The following is a 17927-nucleotide window of genomic DNA, read 5'->3' as shown; positions in this document are numbered from 1 at the left end:
GGTCTCCCTCTCTCCTTCTTTTGCTTGTTTAAGGAGAGGAAATGAGAGAGAAAGAGAGGGAGAGGGAGAGAGAGGGAGAGAAAAAGAAAGAGAAAGAGAAAGAGAGGGAGAGGGAGAGGGAGGGGGAGGAAATGAGAGATGGAGAGAAAGAGAAAGAGAGGGAGAGGGAGAGGGAGAGGGAGGGAGAGTGCATTCTCTCTCTCCCTCTCCCTTTTTCTTTTGGAGAGTGTTAAGATATATTGTGAGAGGGAGAGGAAATGAGAGAGAAAGAGAGGGAAAGGGAGAGGGAGGGAGAGAAAGAGAGAGAGAGAGAGGGAGAAAGAGAAAGAGAAAGAGAGGGAGAGGGAGAGGGAGGAGGAGGAAACTAGAGAGGGAGAGAAAGAGAAAGAGAGGGAGAGGGAGAGGGAGAGGGAGGGAGAGTGCATTCTCTCTCTCTCTCTCCCTTTTGATTTTGGAGAGTGTTAGGATATATTGTGAGAGGGAGAGGAAATGAGAGAGAAAGAGAGGGAGAGGGAGAGAGAGGGAGAGAAAGAGAAAGAGATGTATACTCAAATGGATAGCTTTATGGAGATGTATGTCTACTCAAATGGATAGCTTCTGTCTACTCAAGATGTAGTCCACCTGTGTGTGTATATATTAGAACAATAACATATCCATGATTATGGTAATGGTATGCACTTTGCATTTTTTATGGATACCATTACATCGACTCCTTAAGAGGGCTAAAAATTGGTCATACACTTTATAAAGTCTAATCAGGAGATTTAAGATGCACGATAATAGACTTATCGATAATGGTATGCAATGTGCTTTGCCATGGGCCACGTACATTGGTGACTCTTTAAGATGGCTTAAAATTGGTCATTTCCTTCATAATGTCCAAGTAGGGGATCTCATTGTGATATGCATAATTCCTTGTTTTTATATTAACTTTATAGGCATAACAAATTAGTAATCATACCAACTAGTCAACGGAAGGACTAAAAGAAAATGATACCCTAGCTAATGGTCATTATGGTACTTCATCAAAATGAACCCAAAAGTATTGCTATAGAAGAAGAATCCCTTAAATTGAGCATAGGATATTTTCTTCAAATGTTATGACTATGAGTAGAATTGATTGGAACAAATTTTATAACTATAGTTGATAAATTTCATAGATGGCATTAATTTTTATACATGAACCTAGGACAAAAAAACCACATTACTAAGATGTTTTTTGTCGAGACTAATTTATTATTAGACTAAGAGATCCTCAATGATGCTCATGAATTTTGTTGACTAAGATTACTTATACTCAAAGCCCTCTAGTGCAGTTGTATAAGTATTACTTATACTCAAAGCCCTCTAGTGCAGTTGTATAAGTAATCCTAGTAGAGCCCCTCGAAGATACTCAAAGTACATAACCTAGAGACCGTAGCTAGGTATATAAGGTATAATGGCCATACAAGAAGACACCTCAATAATTGACTGATCACCACTAAATCCCAAATAAGAATCGTGTTCCATCCCCTTCAACTCTATATTCACCTTGTGAAAAACTTCATTAATCATAGCATCCTTGTCACCAATCTTTTTGTTGCAATGATGAAGTAACATATTCATCACTTTTCCTTTTATCATCTAAGGCATTATCCAATCTTTCAGTCAAGTCCAAACATTTAGTCTTCAACTCATGAACCTTATGAACCAATGCTTTTTTTTTTTTACAATAATGAATAATTATCTACCGGGACAAACAAATCCTTGAGCATGGTATATGGCCGAGATATGACATCAATAAATCTCTCAACTACTATGTCCCATGCATTCTTTACATCAATCAGTAAAGCATTTCTTATATCTTGAAGTTTAGATTTCAACACCATGGATCCATCAATATCAACCTCAATGTTTTACAAAATTTGCTTCTCAATCTCTTGCAGAGGCTAAAACCTCTCAAGCAAGAGCTTATGGTCAACTTGCAACTTGACATACATATCCATAAAGCTATCCATTTGACCCTCGTTTTTCCAAATTGTATTACAAGTCATTAAATTGTTTGTTGTAATGTAGATAAGATGGAAAACGAAGAAGGTCTTGTTGTTCAAGATCGCGAGGCGTATCTTAATCAACGTGTCCCATGTCCTTGCTCTCAATGCAAGTTGGCAATTAGACGAAAACGCCGATTGTCTATAGAACACGTACGACGATTTGGAGAGTTTCAATATGAGATCATTGATCAGGCGATTGCGAATTTTCAGCAAAAGGTAATTTGAAGTTAATATCAATCATGCATTGTACTCGCAAGCTAATTGAAAACCATATACAATAAGATTGGGTTTTGCTGGCAAATTTTCTATCCCGGGAGGTGATGTCTTGTCCCAAGAGGGAATGCACCCTTTGCGGCCAATTAGAAGAGTTCGTGGGCGTGCGATGGATGGAGTGCAGGAGCCAATCCACCACTCACAAGGACAATCTATACCGTCAATGCCAGACGAGACAGACAACCTTTCAGACCTACCTATAATCTTGGAGCCTGAGATGGAGGCAATGATCGATGCATTGATTCCCATGGATGTCGAGACTTCTGATCGGCTTAGAGAGGAAGCATCCATACCATTAGATGATGGGTGCCGAGTATCTTGGTTGAAGACACTGCTTGCACTCTTAAGTGTGCAAGCAAAATACGGGTGGAGCGATATGAGTGTGACCGAGTTATTGAGGTACCTTGCACATAGGCTTCATTGATTTTTTTTTTGACACTATTATTACAAACATTTGTGCTTTTTCAAGGTGTTTTATGATATTTTTGAGGTTATTGAAATATCATATATTACCACCTGCAAATACCATGCCTGAATCTCGTTGTCGTATTGCTGCGCATTCGAGGTGTGAAAACCATCCAAAAGTTGTGTGTGGGATTTGATACTTTGTACATATTTAGTTGTTGTGTTTATACTTTTGTTCTACGTGGAAGAGGGTTTGGAGTAAGAGAAATTAATCAATAATGTTCTGGTTGACATGTATGTCAAATGTGGAAGTTTAAACGAAGCGCATAAAGTCTTCAAGGGCTTGCTGGAAAGAAATTAAGTGTCATGGAATGCTTTAATGACAGGATATATTCAAAATGGGTTCAATCTCACTACCTTGGATCTCTTTAGGGACATGTAACAGGAGGGTGTGGTTCCAACTAGAGCTACTTTTCTATGCACCTTGAAAGCTTGTGGTAGCATAGGAGCCTTGCACTCAGGCCAATCTTTACATTGTGAGATATCAAAAATGGGATTTGAAAGAGAATTGATTGTGGGAGATTCTCTGATAAATATGTATAGCAAATGTGGTTCCCTTGCCGAGGCTCACAGGGTGTTTGATAAGCAGCCGCTTCGAGATACAGTTTCATGGAAGGCTTTGGTTGCAGCACATGCTCAACACGGGCTTAGTGAGGAAGTCTTCATTTGCTTCAAGCAGATATAGCTGCAAGGTGTGTTTGTGGATACCAACACATTCATTCTCTGCTTAAAAGCTTGTGGCACAGAAGGAGATTTAGAAATAGGGCATAGTATACATTCTGAGATAACTAGGAGAGGACTTGAGAAAGAGCTATACATGGGGAGTACAATGGTGGACATGTATGGGAAATGCTACTCTCTTGCAGAAGCAGTCCAAGTGTTTGATGGGCTGCCAGTTCAGAACATAGTCTCATGGAATGCACTGATTGCAAGATACGTGCAGGAAGGGCATGGTGAGCTAGCACTAAAGTGTTTTGAGCAGATGCAACTTGAGGGCCTTTGTCCAAATTCAGTTACCTTTATTTGTGTGTTGAAGGCCTGTGGCTCCATACGAGCTGCAGATAAGGGCAAAGAAATACATGATGAGATTGTTAGAGAAAGGTCACTGGACAAAGACATTGTTGTTGGGACTGCATTGGTAGATATGTACAGCAAATGTGGCTTGCTTGCAAACGCACAAGAAGTGTTTGACAAGCTTCCCTTTCATGATGTGGTTTCATGGAGTGCTTTAATAGCAGGATATACTCAGAATGGTCTTGCTGAGGAAGCAGTGAAGTGCTTTGAACGAATGCAATATGAGGGATTGTCTCCAAATGCATTCACTTACACATGCATATTGAAAGCCTGTGGCAGCATAGGAGCTGCTGATAAGGGCAAAGAGATACACAAGGAGATTGTTCAAAGAGGACCGCTTTTCTGTTTTAAATTTAAAAAAAACTTAGTTCATGAGATTGAGAGGATGTGGAATAAGGTGAAAATCAATGAAAAAAAAAACTTATGAAGATTATTCTATTATGGATTGAGAGCTCTATGTCAACTTTTGAACCTTCGTATGACATCGCTTTATCTGCAAATCACCTTCTGAATGCTACTCTGAAACTTCATATGAATGTATCTGTATAGCAACAATCTATATTCCAGTAGCATTAGTATGCTGAAAGAAGCAAAAACAAAGTTTCAGATCTCTGTGGGAACCTTAGCTCTTTCTTGGAGTAATGGAGGGGAAAAACTGTGAAATAGATTGAAGAGCTCTTGGTGGATAGATACAGTTTCTACACAAGATGGACCATAGTTCGAGATATTAGTAAAGAGACTATATTCTAGTTCATGCCTCCTGATTGTAAACTCACTGTTAGCAGTTTCCCACACATTATTGACATCTGAATCGAAGAAGATCACATTAGTGTTGTATATTTGAATTCTAGATTTCTGCACATAGTGTTTGAGGTCAAGGATCTATAAATGCAGCAGAATTAAATTAAGAGGCCTAAAATCAGTGGACTGATCAGATTTGAAGTCATCTTGTATTTTGCAAACTTCATGGCAGTAATATAAATACTATTTGGCATCATTTTCTCATCTTGCTTATTCACGTGCTGAATCTTCTATCTTGAAATTATTCAAGGTCCTTTGTGGTCGCGACTTTGCTTTCGAAAATCCTTCGACATCTTTGGTGAACCGGACGTGAAAGCGTCGTGGAAATTTCAGGATGGGAGATACTTCAGCATCTATTTCAACCTCTTCTACAATTCCAGCAGCATCCTCTACTTCAGCTCCATCGACTGCTGCGTCAAGTACTTCAGCAGATGATCTAAAGCAGATTTTGCAGAATATGTCCATGTATATGCAGCTTCAAAATCAGCAGACACAATTGTATATGTAGCAGCAGCAACAATTGCATCAACAGCAGTTGTCTCAGCGAAGGCAACTCTATTCGGAGCAGGAGAATGCAAACAGCGCGACCAAGGCGATTGAAGCAGTTGAGAATGAGAAGAAGCTATTTGATGGCCGTAATGTTTCAGCATATTTGAAGACATATGAGATCAAGATGGGGTTTTTTGGAGTTCCAGCTGGACTTATGAGTAAGTACTTCCTTCGTCTTGTCACACCCGCCTTGAGGGCAAAAGTGACTAATCTTTTTATTCAAAATTTGCATTGGCAAGATTTTAAGAAGGCCTTGAAAGAAGAGTATTTCCTTGAGGAATTTTGTATGGCTACTTGGCGGTCATTCCGAGAGTGGGTCTACATGCCAAAAAAAGGTCTAGCTGCTTCAGAGTTGATTCGAGAATTTGAAGAGAGGTATAGTCAGCTTGATGCCATTGAACAAAGAGCATTGGATGTTGAAAAAGTTGAGCTTTTCTTGCAAGCTGCAGATCCTACTCTTCAGGAAGAATTGGGTGAGCTTCTTGAGGATCGCACGAAGCCTATGGGACTTCAAACGGATTGGCAGGATGCCCAGGATGCAGTCTCGACTTTGACCAAGAGGAGGATATGGAAGACCCGCCTACAGAATGGTTCTATGACACGGACACCATCTTCTGCTCCTATGCCTACTTCTATCCCTGTTATTTCTTCTCCTCCTCAGCCAGTTTCTTGGCCTATGCTAGTGCCTACTATTTCCACTCCTCCTATTCCTCCTGTTCCACGACCGATGCCAGCACCTTCTGCTCCAAAACCATCCACTCCATCAGTGCCTACCTCTCTTGATGACATAATCAAAGGCATAATGGATTTGACACTGGAGTCACTTAAAGCAGAGTTGGTGGGAAAATTGAAAGAGCAGTTTGCTTCGAGTGCGCCTACTACTTCTTCTAGTGCTCCTACTGCACCTAAGAGTGCTCCTAGTGCACCTAGGAGAGATCGGAGATGTATTTGGTGTGATAGTACGAACCATTAGCATTGCAGGGATTGTGAATCTTTTCAGGATGCAAGGAGGAAGAATTTGGTATTTTGGGGACAAGATGGTAAGATTTGGTTGACTGAAATAGGAGCTCCGCTTGCTACCAACTTTGGTAAAGGCAGAATGAAGAAGTTAGTGGATGATATGGCTGTGCATACTTCTTATGTGACAGCTAGAGGTGATGCTTCTGCATATGGAGTCCAGATTGAGAAGGGATCAGAGACTCAGTCAGCACTATGGACTTATGCTATGGAGACTGCAAACAAGGGAAAAATTCAGCAAACTGTTTTGACTAATGCAGGCTCTAGCATCAGATCTGAGATAGGTTGGGATTCGCCTGTTGACAAGTACTCTATTTATGCTTATTTGGCTAAGTCTCAGGGAGCAGATGTACTTTTTGAGGAGAAGCGTAAGAGGGATGAAGAAAATCCAAGTGTAGCTAAAAAGACTAGAGGGGGTGAGTTTGTTACTCCACCTACTGCAGGACCGTCTTTGAGACTAGGGCCAGAACGACAGATGGAAGATGCTCAAAAGAGAGAAAAGAGGCAAGAGCCTAGAGAGAGAAAGCAGCCAGGGTTTAGATTGATGTCCGATATTGAGACATCTACAGACATGAAGAAAATCTTTAATGACAAGATACTTGGCAGTGAGGTGACTTTCACTATTTCTGAGGTTTTGGGTATCCAATGTGGAAAGTGCATGATATAACAACAAAAGCAAATGACAACTGCCATTCTTGAATTGGAAGTTTTTTAAAGGGTCATTATGAAAGTTTAAACCATGATTGGGATTTAAAAGGTTCTATAGTTGGGGTGTCTCGCATGATAGAAAGTTAAGCTTTCCCTACAATAGCATAATATTCATTAAAAAACTACATTACATACTGATGCCAACTCCTTGCAAGCCTCAGTGGGGCTGCAATATACTAAACCTTGCTAGTAGACAAGGCCATGTACTTTTGCAAGGAGCTTCTTGTGGCCATTCCAACTGGTTTCATCCCCTTTTCGATTTTTTTTTCCCTTAAGAAAATAACGATACATGTGTAGGGGGGTACTTTTTGTTTGTTGGGGACTGGCAATCAAGGCATGATGTCTCAAGTTCAGGTTGGGTATGTTTGTGGGAGGTCTGGGTAGTTGTTGCCTCTTGTAAAGGCATTGTTAAGCATCAAAAAACCTATTTTCGAAGGGAGTTCTAGTGACCCTATTCTACTGACCTACTAGGCGGCCATTCTAGGAGTTTCTGTTAGTTATGAGGCAGTTAGAGAAGCCTATACTTACATATCAAGAGAAAAACAAGTTCTGAATCTAGCTAAAAATACATATATGGAGGTGTATAAAAAGGGATTCTGACCCCTATAAAAAATAGAAAAGGGAAGAAAAAAAATCATTGAGCGGTTGTTTATCACCTTGCAAGGGCCTAGTAGGTTCTCAGGGACGAGTCAGACCCGGGGGGGTTGATGCCTCGTCTTCCTAGGGGTGGCATCTAGCTAAAAAAATAAGGATAAGAGAAGGTTGGAGTGAAAATAAAAGTGAGAATTAGAAAAGGACTAAGTGTCACCTTGCGAGGGCTTGTTAGGTTCTTGGGTACCAAGACAGGACCTGAGGCCGATGCCTTGTTCTCCCTGGGTCACTACACTCAACTCCCTCCTTTTTACACACTCGAGTATGAAAAATAAAAGCCTAAAAGAAAATACCTCTTACTCAAGCTATAGGAGTCCTCACCTAGTAGGAGCTCCTAACTAAGTTGTCCTTAGGTAGGTAGTTCAAACCACCACTTAGGATGACCTCTTTGATAGTTCTATTTTACTTGGCTGTGTTGGAACAGTTGATTAGTGACTAGCTTTAGGCTTTTTGTCAGATTATGCTAGGCCTACTCCTTATGGATTTCATGCCTTGGTTTTTTCAGGGGGTAGGGTGAGAGCTCTGATGTGTTTTGATGCATATCTATTTTGTATCAGATTGATGCTTCCTATGATTGTGTATGTGCAGATCTGTTTCTAGGATTTGACGGGCTGAATCGCCCTATCCCATGGTCACCAATGATAGATGATTTTTGACATCAAGAAGTGCTTAAAAACAGCCAAAATTTTAAATTTCAGGGGAACAATAGACTTCATCGAAGGCAGTAGCTACAATTAGTATGATTTTAAGCGGCAATGCTCCAAAAGTGCTTTAAAGATCCACCTAGCAATGGTTGGGGAGTTTTCATAAATTTTTTGATTGTCAGATGGGACTTCTGGAGATTCCTAGAAGTGCAAGTCTTCGAGACGAATGCCCAAAGTTTCTCAGTGGACAAATCTGAGACCGAACGCAAGAGATAGGCCGGACGGGAGGCCAAGGGCCAAAAGAACCAAGTATAAAAGAGCTTTAGCCCAAAGGAAGTGACCTTTGGGGGCTCCCTTTGGGGCCCCCTAACTAAAAACGATTTTGTGGCAGGGGGCCCAAATTTTGTAGCAGGGGGCCCAAATTTTTTTTTGGGCGCATCAGAAAATGACGCCATGGATGGAGGAGGCAACGACTTTTTTGGGAGGGGGGTTGTAGAGCTTCAATGCACCCTCCCCCCCCCCCCCCCCCCCCCGAATAGATTACATGCATGATCTCCCTCTTCTCTATGCTTCCAATTGCCGATCTCGGCATGTGAGATGGTTGGCCGGATATGGAGGATGAAAATAAATCTTTCTCTCTCCTCTCTCTCTCTCTTCCAAGAGGCAATTCATGTGGGAAGAATCAAGAAGAGAATCGGTTGAAGGATGCTTGTCCGAGCATGGTACTGGATCACTCCCAGATCGATGGAGGGCTAGATTTGGTTGTTCAGAGGTGGGTTGAGCCTTGAATGAGGGTGGATGTGCAATCCCGCATCAGATTTTAAAACCCGCAAAGAAGAAAAAAATTGGTAACTCTATTTTACAAAGGAAAATTGCTTGTTTGTTTTATTTGATTGAGCCAATGTTGTTCTTATAGAGTGAAAATTGGTAGACATGCTATTTACTATTTTTTCTATGCTTTCATAGTGAAAAAATCAGAAAACATAAAGTCAAAATGTTGAAATTAATTTTTAGAAACCCGTAAAACACGGTTTTTATGAGAAAAATGGGGTTTTTGGTGTTTTTAGGTGGGATATGTTGAGAGAGAGAGAGAGTACGAGAGAGATACACAAGACATGCTCCCAAAGAATGATTCATATTGATGTAGAGTTAGTATATATAGGTGAGACCCAAGTCAAGTGAGAGATGATATATATAGTTGTAACATTCCCACTCAAACAAAGGTCTCTGGCTGCGAGTGAAAAAACCCTTGGGGAGAACAAGGGAAAAACCCAAGCCCCTACACATACCTACGATACAAAAATGATCTACTATAAAGTTTTCTTGAATACAATGATACATGCCTCAATCAGTGAGACAAGAACTTGGAACAATACCAAGTGCATGTCTTAATGAACTAAAGCGAGCTTCACTAAGATCTTTTGTGAAGATGTCTGCAAACCATTTGATCACTGGGACAATGCTCCACCATAATGGAGCCTTTCTTGACTTCATGTCGAACATAATGATAATGAATAGCAATATGCTTTGATTTACTATGTTGTATATAGTCTTTGGTAAGACTAATAGCACTTTGGTTGTCGCATGGAAGAGGTGTACTAGATGATGAAGGATGTCCCAAATCTGCAAGTAGTTGCCGAAGCCAAACTAGCTCGCGAGCTGCTAATGATGCAGCAACATATTCGGCCTCAGTTGTAGAAATCGCAACACATCGTTGTTTCTTGCTGGACCAAGAAACCAAACATCCATTTACAAAGAAACAATTCCCACTTGTAGATCGCGTGGAAAAATGTGAACTTGCCCAATCAGCATGTGTATATCCAATAAGGTCAAGAGAAGTTGAAGAAGATAAGGAAGAATCCTCTCGACGACGATAAATAAGACCAAACTCCTTAGTACCCTTGAGGTACTTAAGAATACGTTTTGTAGCACTCCGATGAATAGTGGAAGGGGAAGAAAGATAATGTCCCAAAAAGTTAGTTGCAAATAAAATATCAAGTCTTGTGTTTAAACCAATAAATTGAAGACAACCAACAAGATTAGCAAAAGGATGATGAATGGCAGATTCTTCATTGCATGTTGTAGATGTACCCTTAGTAGAGCTCGAAAGAATGGGAGTGTTGGTAGAGTGCGCATTTGTCAACCCAAACTTCTTAACAATATCATTAATAAACTTTGTCTGGCGAAGAAGAAGAATGCCTTGTTGTCGGTGTCGTTGAACTTGAATATCCAAACAAGAATGTATCTCACCAAGATCCACCATTTCAAATGCAGTTGATAAAAGCTTCTTCATAGCATCCAAGAAAGCAATATTATTTGACACAAGAATAGTATCATCAACATATAGAGCAAGAATAATAAAACATTTGTCCTCCCTTTTGATGTAAATATTTGGGTCAGCAAAACATGCAACAAAACCTTTAGATGTGAGGAACTAATCAATCTGAATATACCAAGCACGAGAGGCTTGCTTCAATCCATATAATGCACGATGAAGCTCGCATACAAGGTGCTCCTTTCCTGCAATAATAAAACCTTCAGGTTGCTCCATATAGATTTATTCTTCAAGATCTCCATTGAGAAAATCTATTTTAACATCCATTTGGTGAATTTCTAGATCAAATAGTGTTGCAAAAGCCAAAAGCATAGGAACAGTTGTGGAGCGCACAACGGGAGAAAATGTTTCTTGATAATCTACTCTTGCAATCTGCGATAACCTTTTGCAACAAGTCGTGCTTTGAACTTATCAAACAAGGCATCAGCTTTGGTCTTGGTTTTATAAACCCATTTACATTTGATAGGAACAGGATTTGGCGGGAGTTCAATAAGAATCCATGTACCTTTGGAGATTAAAGAATCGTACTCAGCTTGCATAACTTCTTGCCATTGATCCCTTTGAGACAAATTGATAGCTTCCATATACGATATTGGATCCTCTTGGATAGACATAGCATCATCAAAGACATCATATTCAATAGAATAGAATCCATGCTCTATCTCAATAGGAAGATTGACATATATCTCCAAATTTTCATCAATCTTCTTTGGAGGTGAAGGAGGTTTATGATCATCAGAATTAGTAGACTCACAAAGCAAGTAAGGAAATGCACTAAGCAAAGACTGTGTATCATCTGAAACATCTGATGACCATGTGCCACCCATAGTCTTCTCATCAAATATAGCATCACGACTAATTATAACCTTTTGAGTAGAAGGATCATAAAATTTGTAACCTTTGGAATGATCTGAATAACCAAGAAAAATAACCTTCAAACCTGGAGGATCCAACTTATGTCGAGAGTGTCCTTGGGCACATGAATATAAGCAATGCAACCAAATGTGTGAAAGTGAGAGACTGAAGGTGTCTTCCCTGTCCAGATTGTTATAGGAATTTTACCAGCAGGTGCAGCCGTTAGAAGATGATTTTGAATAAAAACGGCTCTTAGAAGTGCTTCAGTCCAAAACTTTCGAGACAAACCAGAGTGTATAAGCATGCAACGTATAGCATTAAGAATAGTGCAATTTCTGCGCTCAACAACACCATTTTGCTGAGGAGAATAAGGAACTATAAACTCATGATGAATACCTTGATCCTTATAGAAGTCATCAAATAGATTGGATACATATTCACCACCATTGTCACTGCAAAGAGTCTTTATAGAGAATCCAATTTGAAGCTCCACACTTATCTTGTATTGTTTAAATATAGATAAAGCCTCAGACTTATGTCAAAGAAGATAGACATGTGTGTACCATGAGAAATCATCAATGAAAGTTCTAAAATATCGATGTTGAGACTTTGAGGCAGGAAAAGAACCGCAAATATCGATATTAACAAAATCCAAGAGAGCACAGGAATGTGATGAAGTGGAAGTGTGAAAAGGCGAACGATGGTGTTTTCCAAGTGCACAATACTCAGATATTCCCATACGTGGATGAGATTTAAGATCCATACCTTGCACAAGACCATGATGATGAAGATCAAGAATTTTGGCGAAATCAACATTTGCAACCCTATCGTTCAATGATAGCTCAAATATATTTCCATGTCGAGGAGCCACTACTATAGTATGTCTGTCTTTCTCTATACGACATTGATTATGATCAAAGCCAACAAACAAACCAAGATCAACTAGACGAGCAATAGAAATAAGATTTATTTGCAAATTTGGAACATGAAGAACTCCTCTTAATATTCTAGTGGATGAAACAGTCCCTAGATATAAATCACCCACTCCTTTGACTTGACAAGTTGTATCATCCGCAAGGTAAAAAAACTTCTTAACAGGAAGAGAATGATAATTGTGAAGCCACTGTGATTGGTATGTCATGTTTCTAGTGGCACCTGAATCAACGATGAATAGAGAACCATCATGAACATGAAGTACCTTTTCTGGAGAGATATCATGATGGACGAAATTGAGCTCCTGATGAGTATGATCATCATCAATTGTAGTTTGTTGAACAATATAAGCTCGAGAACGTTCTTTATTATATTTGCGTTTATAACAACGAAGAGATGGATGATCTATATGTGCACAATAATCAGAAGGAGGAAAACTTTTGGACGAGCGAGGTTGCTTTGTAGTAACTCCATGCTCCTCATCATATTGACATGCCCAGCAATCAGAAGCCACATGGCCTTTCTTATCACAATAAGAACAATTTTTGTTAGGATAAGCAAGACGAGAAGATTTACCACCTTGATTAGGGCGTCCACCCTGCTGAAAACGTGAAGCGGGACGCTTGTGAGCAACAAAAGAAGCATCAAAATCCCTTTGTTCGTGAGTGACCAAAACAACATCATAGTTTTCCAAATGATGCTCATGACATTGAGAATATTTAATAAGAGATATACATGCTTTGTGAAAGTGGATATCATCCTTGTTAGACAAAATAGTGATGATATTGTCATATAAAGGATCTTTGATGGTATGAAGAAGTTGAGTAACAATCAGATTTCTAGCAACAAGAGCGCCGGCAGCACCAAGCTGATTGATAATGTCTTTAAAAGTCTCGATATGAGAGTGCATAGAAGTACCAACCTTATATTGAAGATTCTTCAAACGAGTTTGGAGATATAAAATTTTGGTGACCGATTTCTTCTCAAACGTTGAGATAAGATACTCCCAAACAACATGAGAGGTTTCCAGATGAAAGACATTCAACATAAGTGAGTCAGGAAGTGCAAACAGTATATAACGACGAGCCGTTTTGTCACAACGAATCCAATCAGTATGATCAATTTTCCATTGTTCAAATAATGGGCCATCAGTAATCATAGGCTCAACTGGGCAAGACAGGTCACCCAAAACAATATCAAATAATTCGTCACCTTCAAGAATTAGCATCATCTTTGCTTTCCACCTAGGAAAGCCTTGTCCTTGGAAGAAGGAAACTGAACATTGGTGAGACGGATATCCATTAACAATTACGCAATTGGCCATGCCTGTATCTTAAGAGAAAATAAATAAGATGATATCGCAAAATCTGCAAACCATGAACAAGACGAGCGTAGTTGAGACACGTGACAATCAAAATAGGGAGATGCACGTAAGAACGATAAAAAGTATTGAGTGACTAAAAAGAAAGCCAGAAATAGAGAGATGTAATGTGCAAGACGAGATGACGCGTATAAGAAAAGTGCTATTTCAGTCGAACAAAGAATGTGAACGAGAATAAAACATTGCTAAAAATAGCAAGATATTCACTTGTCGTAATCAACGTCAGTAACGAAGACGAGCGATTAACGAACTATAATTGGGGATTAATGAACTGTAATTAGAATTATAGTTTTAAATAAAGAATTGCAGATTCGAGCAGAATTGTTATCTTGAATCCTGAATTGTCATAACTTTTGATCCAGAACTCTGATTGACAAGCGATTTTGACAGGAGATAACTAATACTTCTAATTTGAACAAGTTCATGTATCAAATCATCACTTGTGCAAAGAATTCAATCAAGTATAAACAATGAAACAACTTATCTCCTTGTTGTTGCTATGCATCCATAGCTTTGATACCATGTTGAGAGAGAGAGAGAGTATGAGAGAGATACACAAGACATGCTCCCAAAGAATGATTCATATTGATGTAGAGTTAGTATATATAAGTGAGACCCACGTCAAGTGAGAGATGATATATATAGTTGTAACAGGATAAACCAATACACATGGGATAAAATGCCAATAAAATCTATATTTTTGTTGTTATAAGAATCAAGAGCCAGAGTTTTGAAAATATATCAAATTTTTATTAAAAAAATAGAGAAAAATGGAAAAAAACAAGAGAAAAATAGAAACACACCTTAGAAAAATATGAAAAAATATAGTAAGTGGTTGTGGATGTATGATAGTGGCAAAGTATGAGGTTCGGCCTTAGTTTGCCCTATCTTTTTGTCATTGTGTGTGATTTATTGCTTTTTATACATTAAACCATGAAAAAACAATCTCTGTACACCTATGCAACGAAGCAAAATTTAAACAATGAGAGGGAGGAGGATTTTGTGCAACAGTTTGAGGGCTGAAATAATACAAATTTTGATTGCTTTTTCTATGTATAGCATTTAGGAAACGGCCTATTTGGAAATAAGGGATCTAGTAGCACAAGGTTCACCTTGGTGCTAGATTCTTGCAACGAAGCATATGCGTATTAGTTGGAATTCATAAAAAGACTGTTTGCGTACTAGCACATAGACTAATTTTGAAACATAACTATTTGTGCACGATGAGACATCCACTATTGCATTGATCATATATGTGGTATCAACTCCTAGAAATGCATAGTAATTGTTTGAATTATAGTTGACCCACGCTTGAGAGGGTGAGATTCCCCTTACCATAGGTTAGTCATTTCTTTATTGGGAAAATTTATTGGTGGGGAAACATGGTATCTCCTGGATCTCGCTGAAAAAGAGAGGAGTCTTGTGCGAATGTGTTTATATGTAAAAGAAGCACATCGAGGGGCCAATCCCCAAGATATATGAGAGCTGCACTGTGGCCACGTCAATCGGTTGATGGGGTGCCTCCTATGTCTTTGATATGTGCCACTTATTGCCAATATGTGTTGGATAACCCCTTTGAGGGGTTTTGGGGAAGGTGTCATTGGACTCTTTTCTAGCTACAAACGTAATATTAGATGAATCTAGTGTGCATTTAATTATTACAGATGCTCTTGGCCTACGATGTCCTGTGGTGGTGGAGTTGTTTATTGTGTGCATGAGGTCTTGCTAGTGCCATAGCTAGTGCCGACCCGTTTTTGGTCCCATCACCAGGATATAAAATTTCCTCACTTGACAAGTTCCCAAAGATTCGAGCATCTAGCCTATAGCTCTGATCTCCGTACAACTGAACGTAGGTCATGTAATTGGCAATCAATTGCTATGCATCAAGGAGTTACCATGTGATATTCATAATGCAATTCTGGATGATACACCTTGTGCTCAAGCATTTTATGATATATAACTAGCCACGTGAGGTGAAAAGCCAATCCTTTGATGATTTCCAAGCTACTCATAATTGTGAAATTACTAGAGACTAGCACCGAGTTTCCTCATGCTAGAGTCTCTCTTAAATTTAAACGACCACTCACTTTTACAATCCCTCCTCCATCCTACCATTTAGATTTTGCATTCATTAGATAAGTATATAATTTATTTTTGTATATTTTTTCATGTAAAACTGGATAAAAATCTTACTCTAACATAGAAAAAAGACTCGAGTGAGGCTTATCCCTCATGCTCCAGTCTTTTTGTACATTCACAGACATAAAATATATTTTTTTCTAAATTTTTAGGCACAAAAGCTAATGTTTTTCTTATTTTTTCTATTTTTCTCCATTTAATTATTCACAAAAATGAGATATTTTCTTATTGAGGTGTCTTGATTGATCATATTAATTGAACACTAGTTTATATTAGTTTTTTATCTGATATGAACTTCATTTCCCAATCAGAAACGGAAGAAACTCTCATTTTTCCTCTTAAAATACACTTTTGAAATTTTAAACTATTAATTACGACTATGTATGACTACGAGTTCTGCATTTTATCATGTGCAGCCATCAAACATACTTTAAACATGATTCATACAAATTTTCTTTCCATGTACACATCATTAAAGCTATCAAACATCAAAAGAAAGAAATTTTATTTGTAAAAATTGAGCGTACCACTTATTTGTGTGTTGTGTTGTTTACTTAAAATGGTTTCAGGCAGTCAACGGACCCATCCTCAAATCCGCAACAACATTGGACATTGCCTCTCAACATCCTTTTGATCTTGGAGCAATCCGGTCCATGGTGGACAAGTATCCTTCATCACCCTTCCTTCTTGATTTTCTGCGTGTGATCAACCTCTTAGAGGAGAGAGGAGGAGGAGAGAGAAAGACTTATTTCTATTCTCCACAACCGGGAAACCATAATGCGAATGGAGATTGGTGATCGGAGGAGAAACAATGTGAGAATCCATGGGGAATGATGCCCTGCTACCCCCTGAATCATTTTTTCTTTTTTCTTAATTAGGGAGGCCAAGGCCCCCACAAAAGGTCCATGCCCAAAGTTTTTAAACTTTGGCCATTTTTTCCCTTTTTCTTTTTGGCCTAGGAATCTCGCACGTCTATCGTCCATTTCTCATTCCGAAAATTTTTGCCAGTTCGTCTTGAGGTCCCAAATTGTTGCTCACTTGCTCTAACTTGATTTGGCACCTAGAAAAATTATGAAATTTTCACAACTACTCTTTGAAATTGCTTTCAAATCTCATCTTTCACGGCTTGTAAAAACTAACTTTGTCTCTACTACTTCCAACGAGGTTTTGTAAAGAAACTAATTCCCACTGTAAGCCATTAAACTAAACATACAAGAAATAGACATAAAATTCCAAGTAATTATAACAAATGTGGCTAGGCATGAAATGATATTACCGATGTTGGCCGAGAATCAAAAGATGAGGGCTGCAGCATGGTATGCACCCCAAGCTATGGTTGCCAAGAGTATTCACCCTCTTAGATGGTGGGAGGTTGAGATCTCAAACAAGTAATGTTGTATAATGGCAAAAGGATGATTCACATGTTACATCTCCACCTTTTATACTTAACCATAGCCTTCCCTAGACTAAGGCATTTATGCTTTATTACAAGCCATCTCGGCCTAAAAGAGCTTTGTCCTCAAAGCTGAAATTGGGACAATTTACAAGGAAAGATTACAAGGATAACTTTTTAAGTGATGAATCCATGCTTTAATGAAACTCCAAACCGAAGAAGATCTCATATGTCAATGAAGTACAAGTATGAAATTTGAATTGATTGCTGGAAACTATCCAAAACATGTTCTTGTACGAGAATGGCTATAACTTTAAAAAGAAATGTCCAATCACCATGTATGAGCTATAGAAATGTAGAGGACAATCCCTAGTATCCAGTCATGCCATAAAAATCCAATTTTGATGATCATAGAGCAATTATTTTTATTAAAAAAAATTAATACAAGCTGTTTTCTTCAGATATTACTCTCTTTCCTACAAAAAGCCATGGAAAATAATCAAGGTATGATGATGGTTTTCAAGTAGACTCCTCCATGGAAAAACCTTGCCATTTAATAAGGTATTCCAGTAGCAAATGGTTCCTTAAAACCTTTTCTCTTTTGCCAATAACCTTTTTAGGCTCATAAATGATAAGACCAACTTCATCCATGGGAGGTAACTCCTCTAAAAACCTT

The 17927-nt window shown here is 38.8% G+C and overlaps 1 protein-coding gene across 1 annotated transcript; it reads left to right on the top strand.

The window, feature by feature from the left end:
• The first annotated feature begins 3261 nt into the window (after positions 1-3261).
• Positions 3262-4415, top strand: LOC148010905 (pentatricopeptide repeat-containing protein At4g18520, chloroplastic-like). The gene is made up of 3 exons (XM_087671592.1): positions 3262-3421; positions 3518-4242; positions 4395-4415. The coding sequence occupies exons 1-3, from the start codon at positions 3262-3264 to the stop codon at positions 4413-4415; spliced, it is 906 nt and encodes a 301-aa protein (XP_087527718.1).
• Positions 4416-17927: the final 13512 nt, after the last annotated feature.

The sequence above is a fragment of the Lygodium microphyllum genome, chromosome 29 (genome assembly GCF_053477565.2).
Source record: "Lygodium microphyllum isolate KBCC chromosome 29, Lygodium_microphyllum_v1.1.10, whole genome shotgun sequence".
Taxonomy (NCBI): Eukaryota; Viridiplantae; Streptophyta; class Polypodiopsida; order Schizaeales; family Lygodiaceae; genus Lygodium; species Lygodium microphyllum.
The sequence above is the reverse complement of the archived record's forward strand: the minus strand, read 5'-3'. Positions and strand labels throughout refer to the sequence as shown.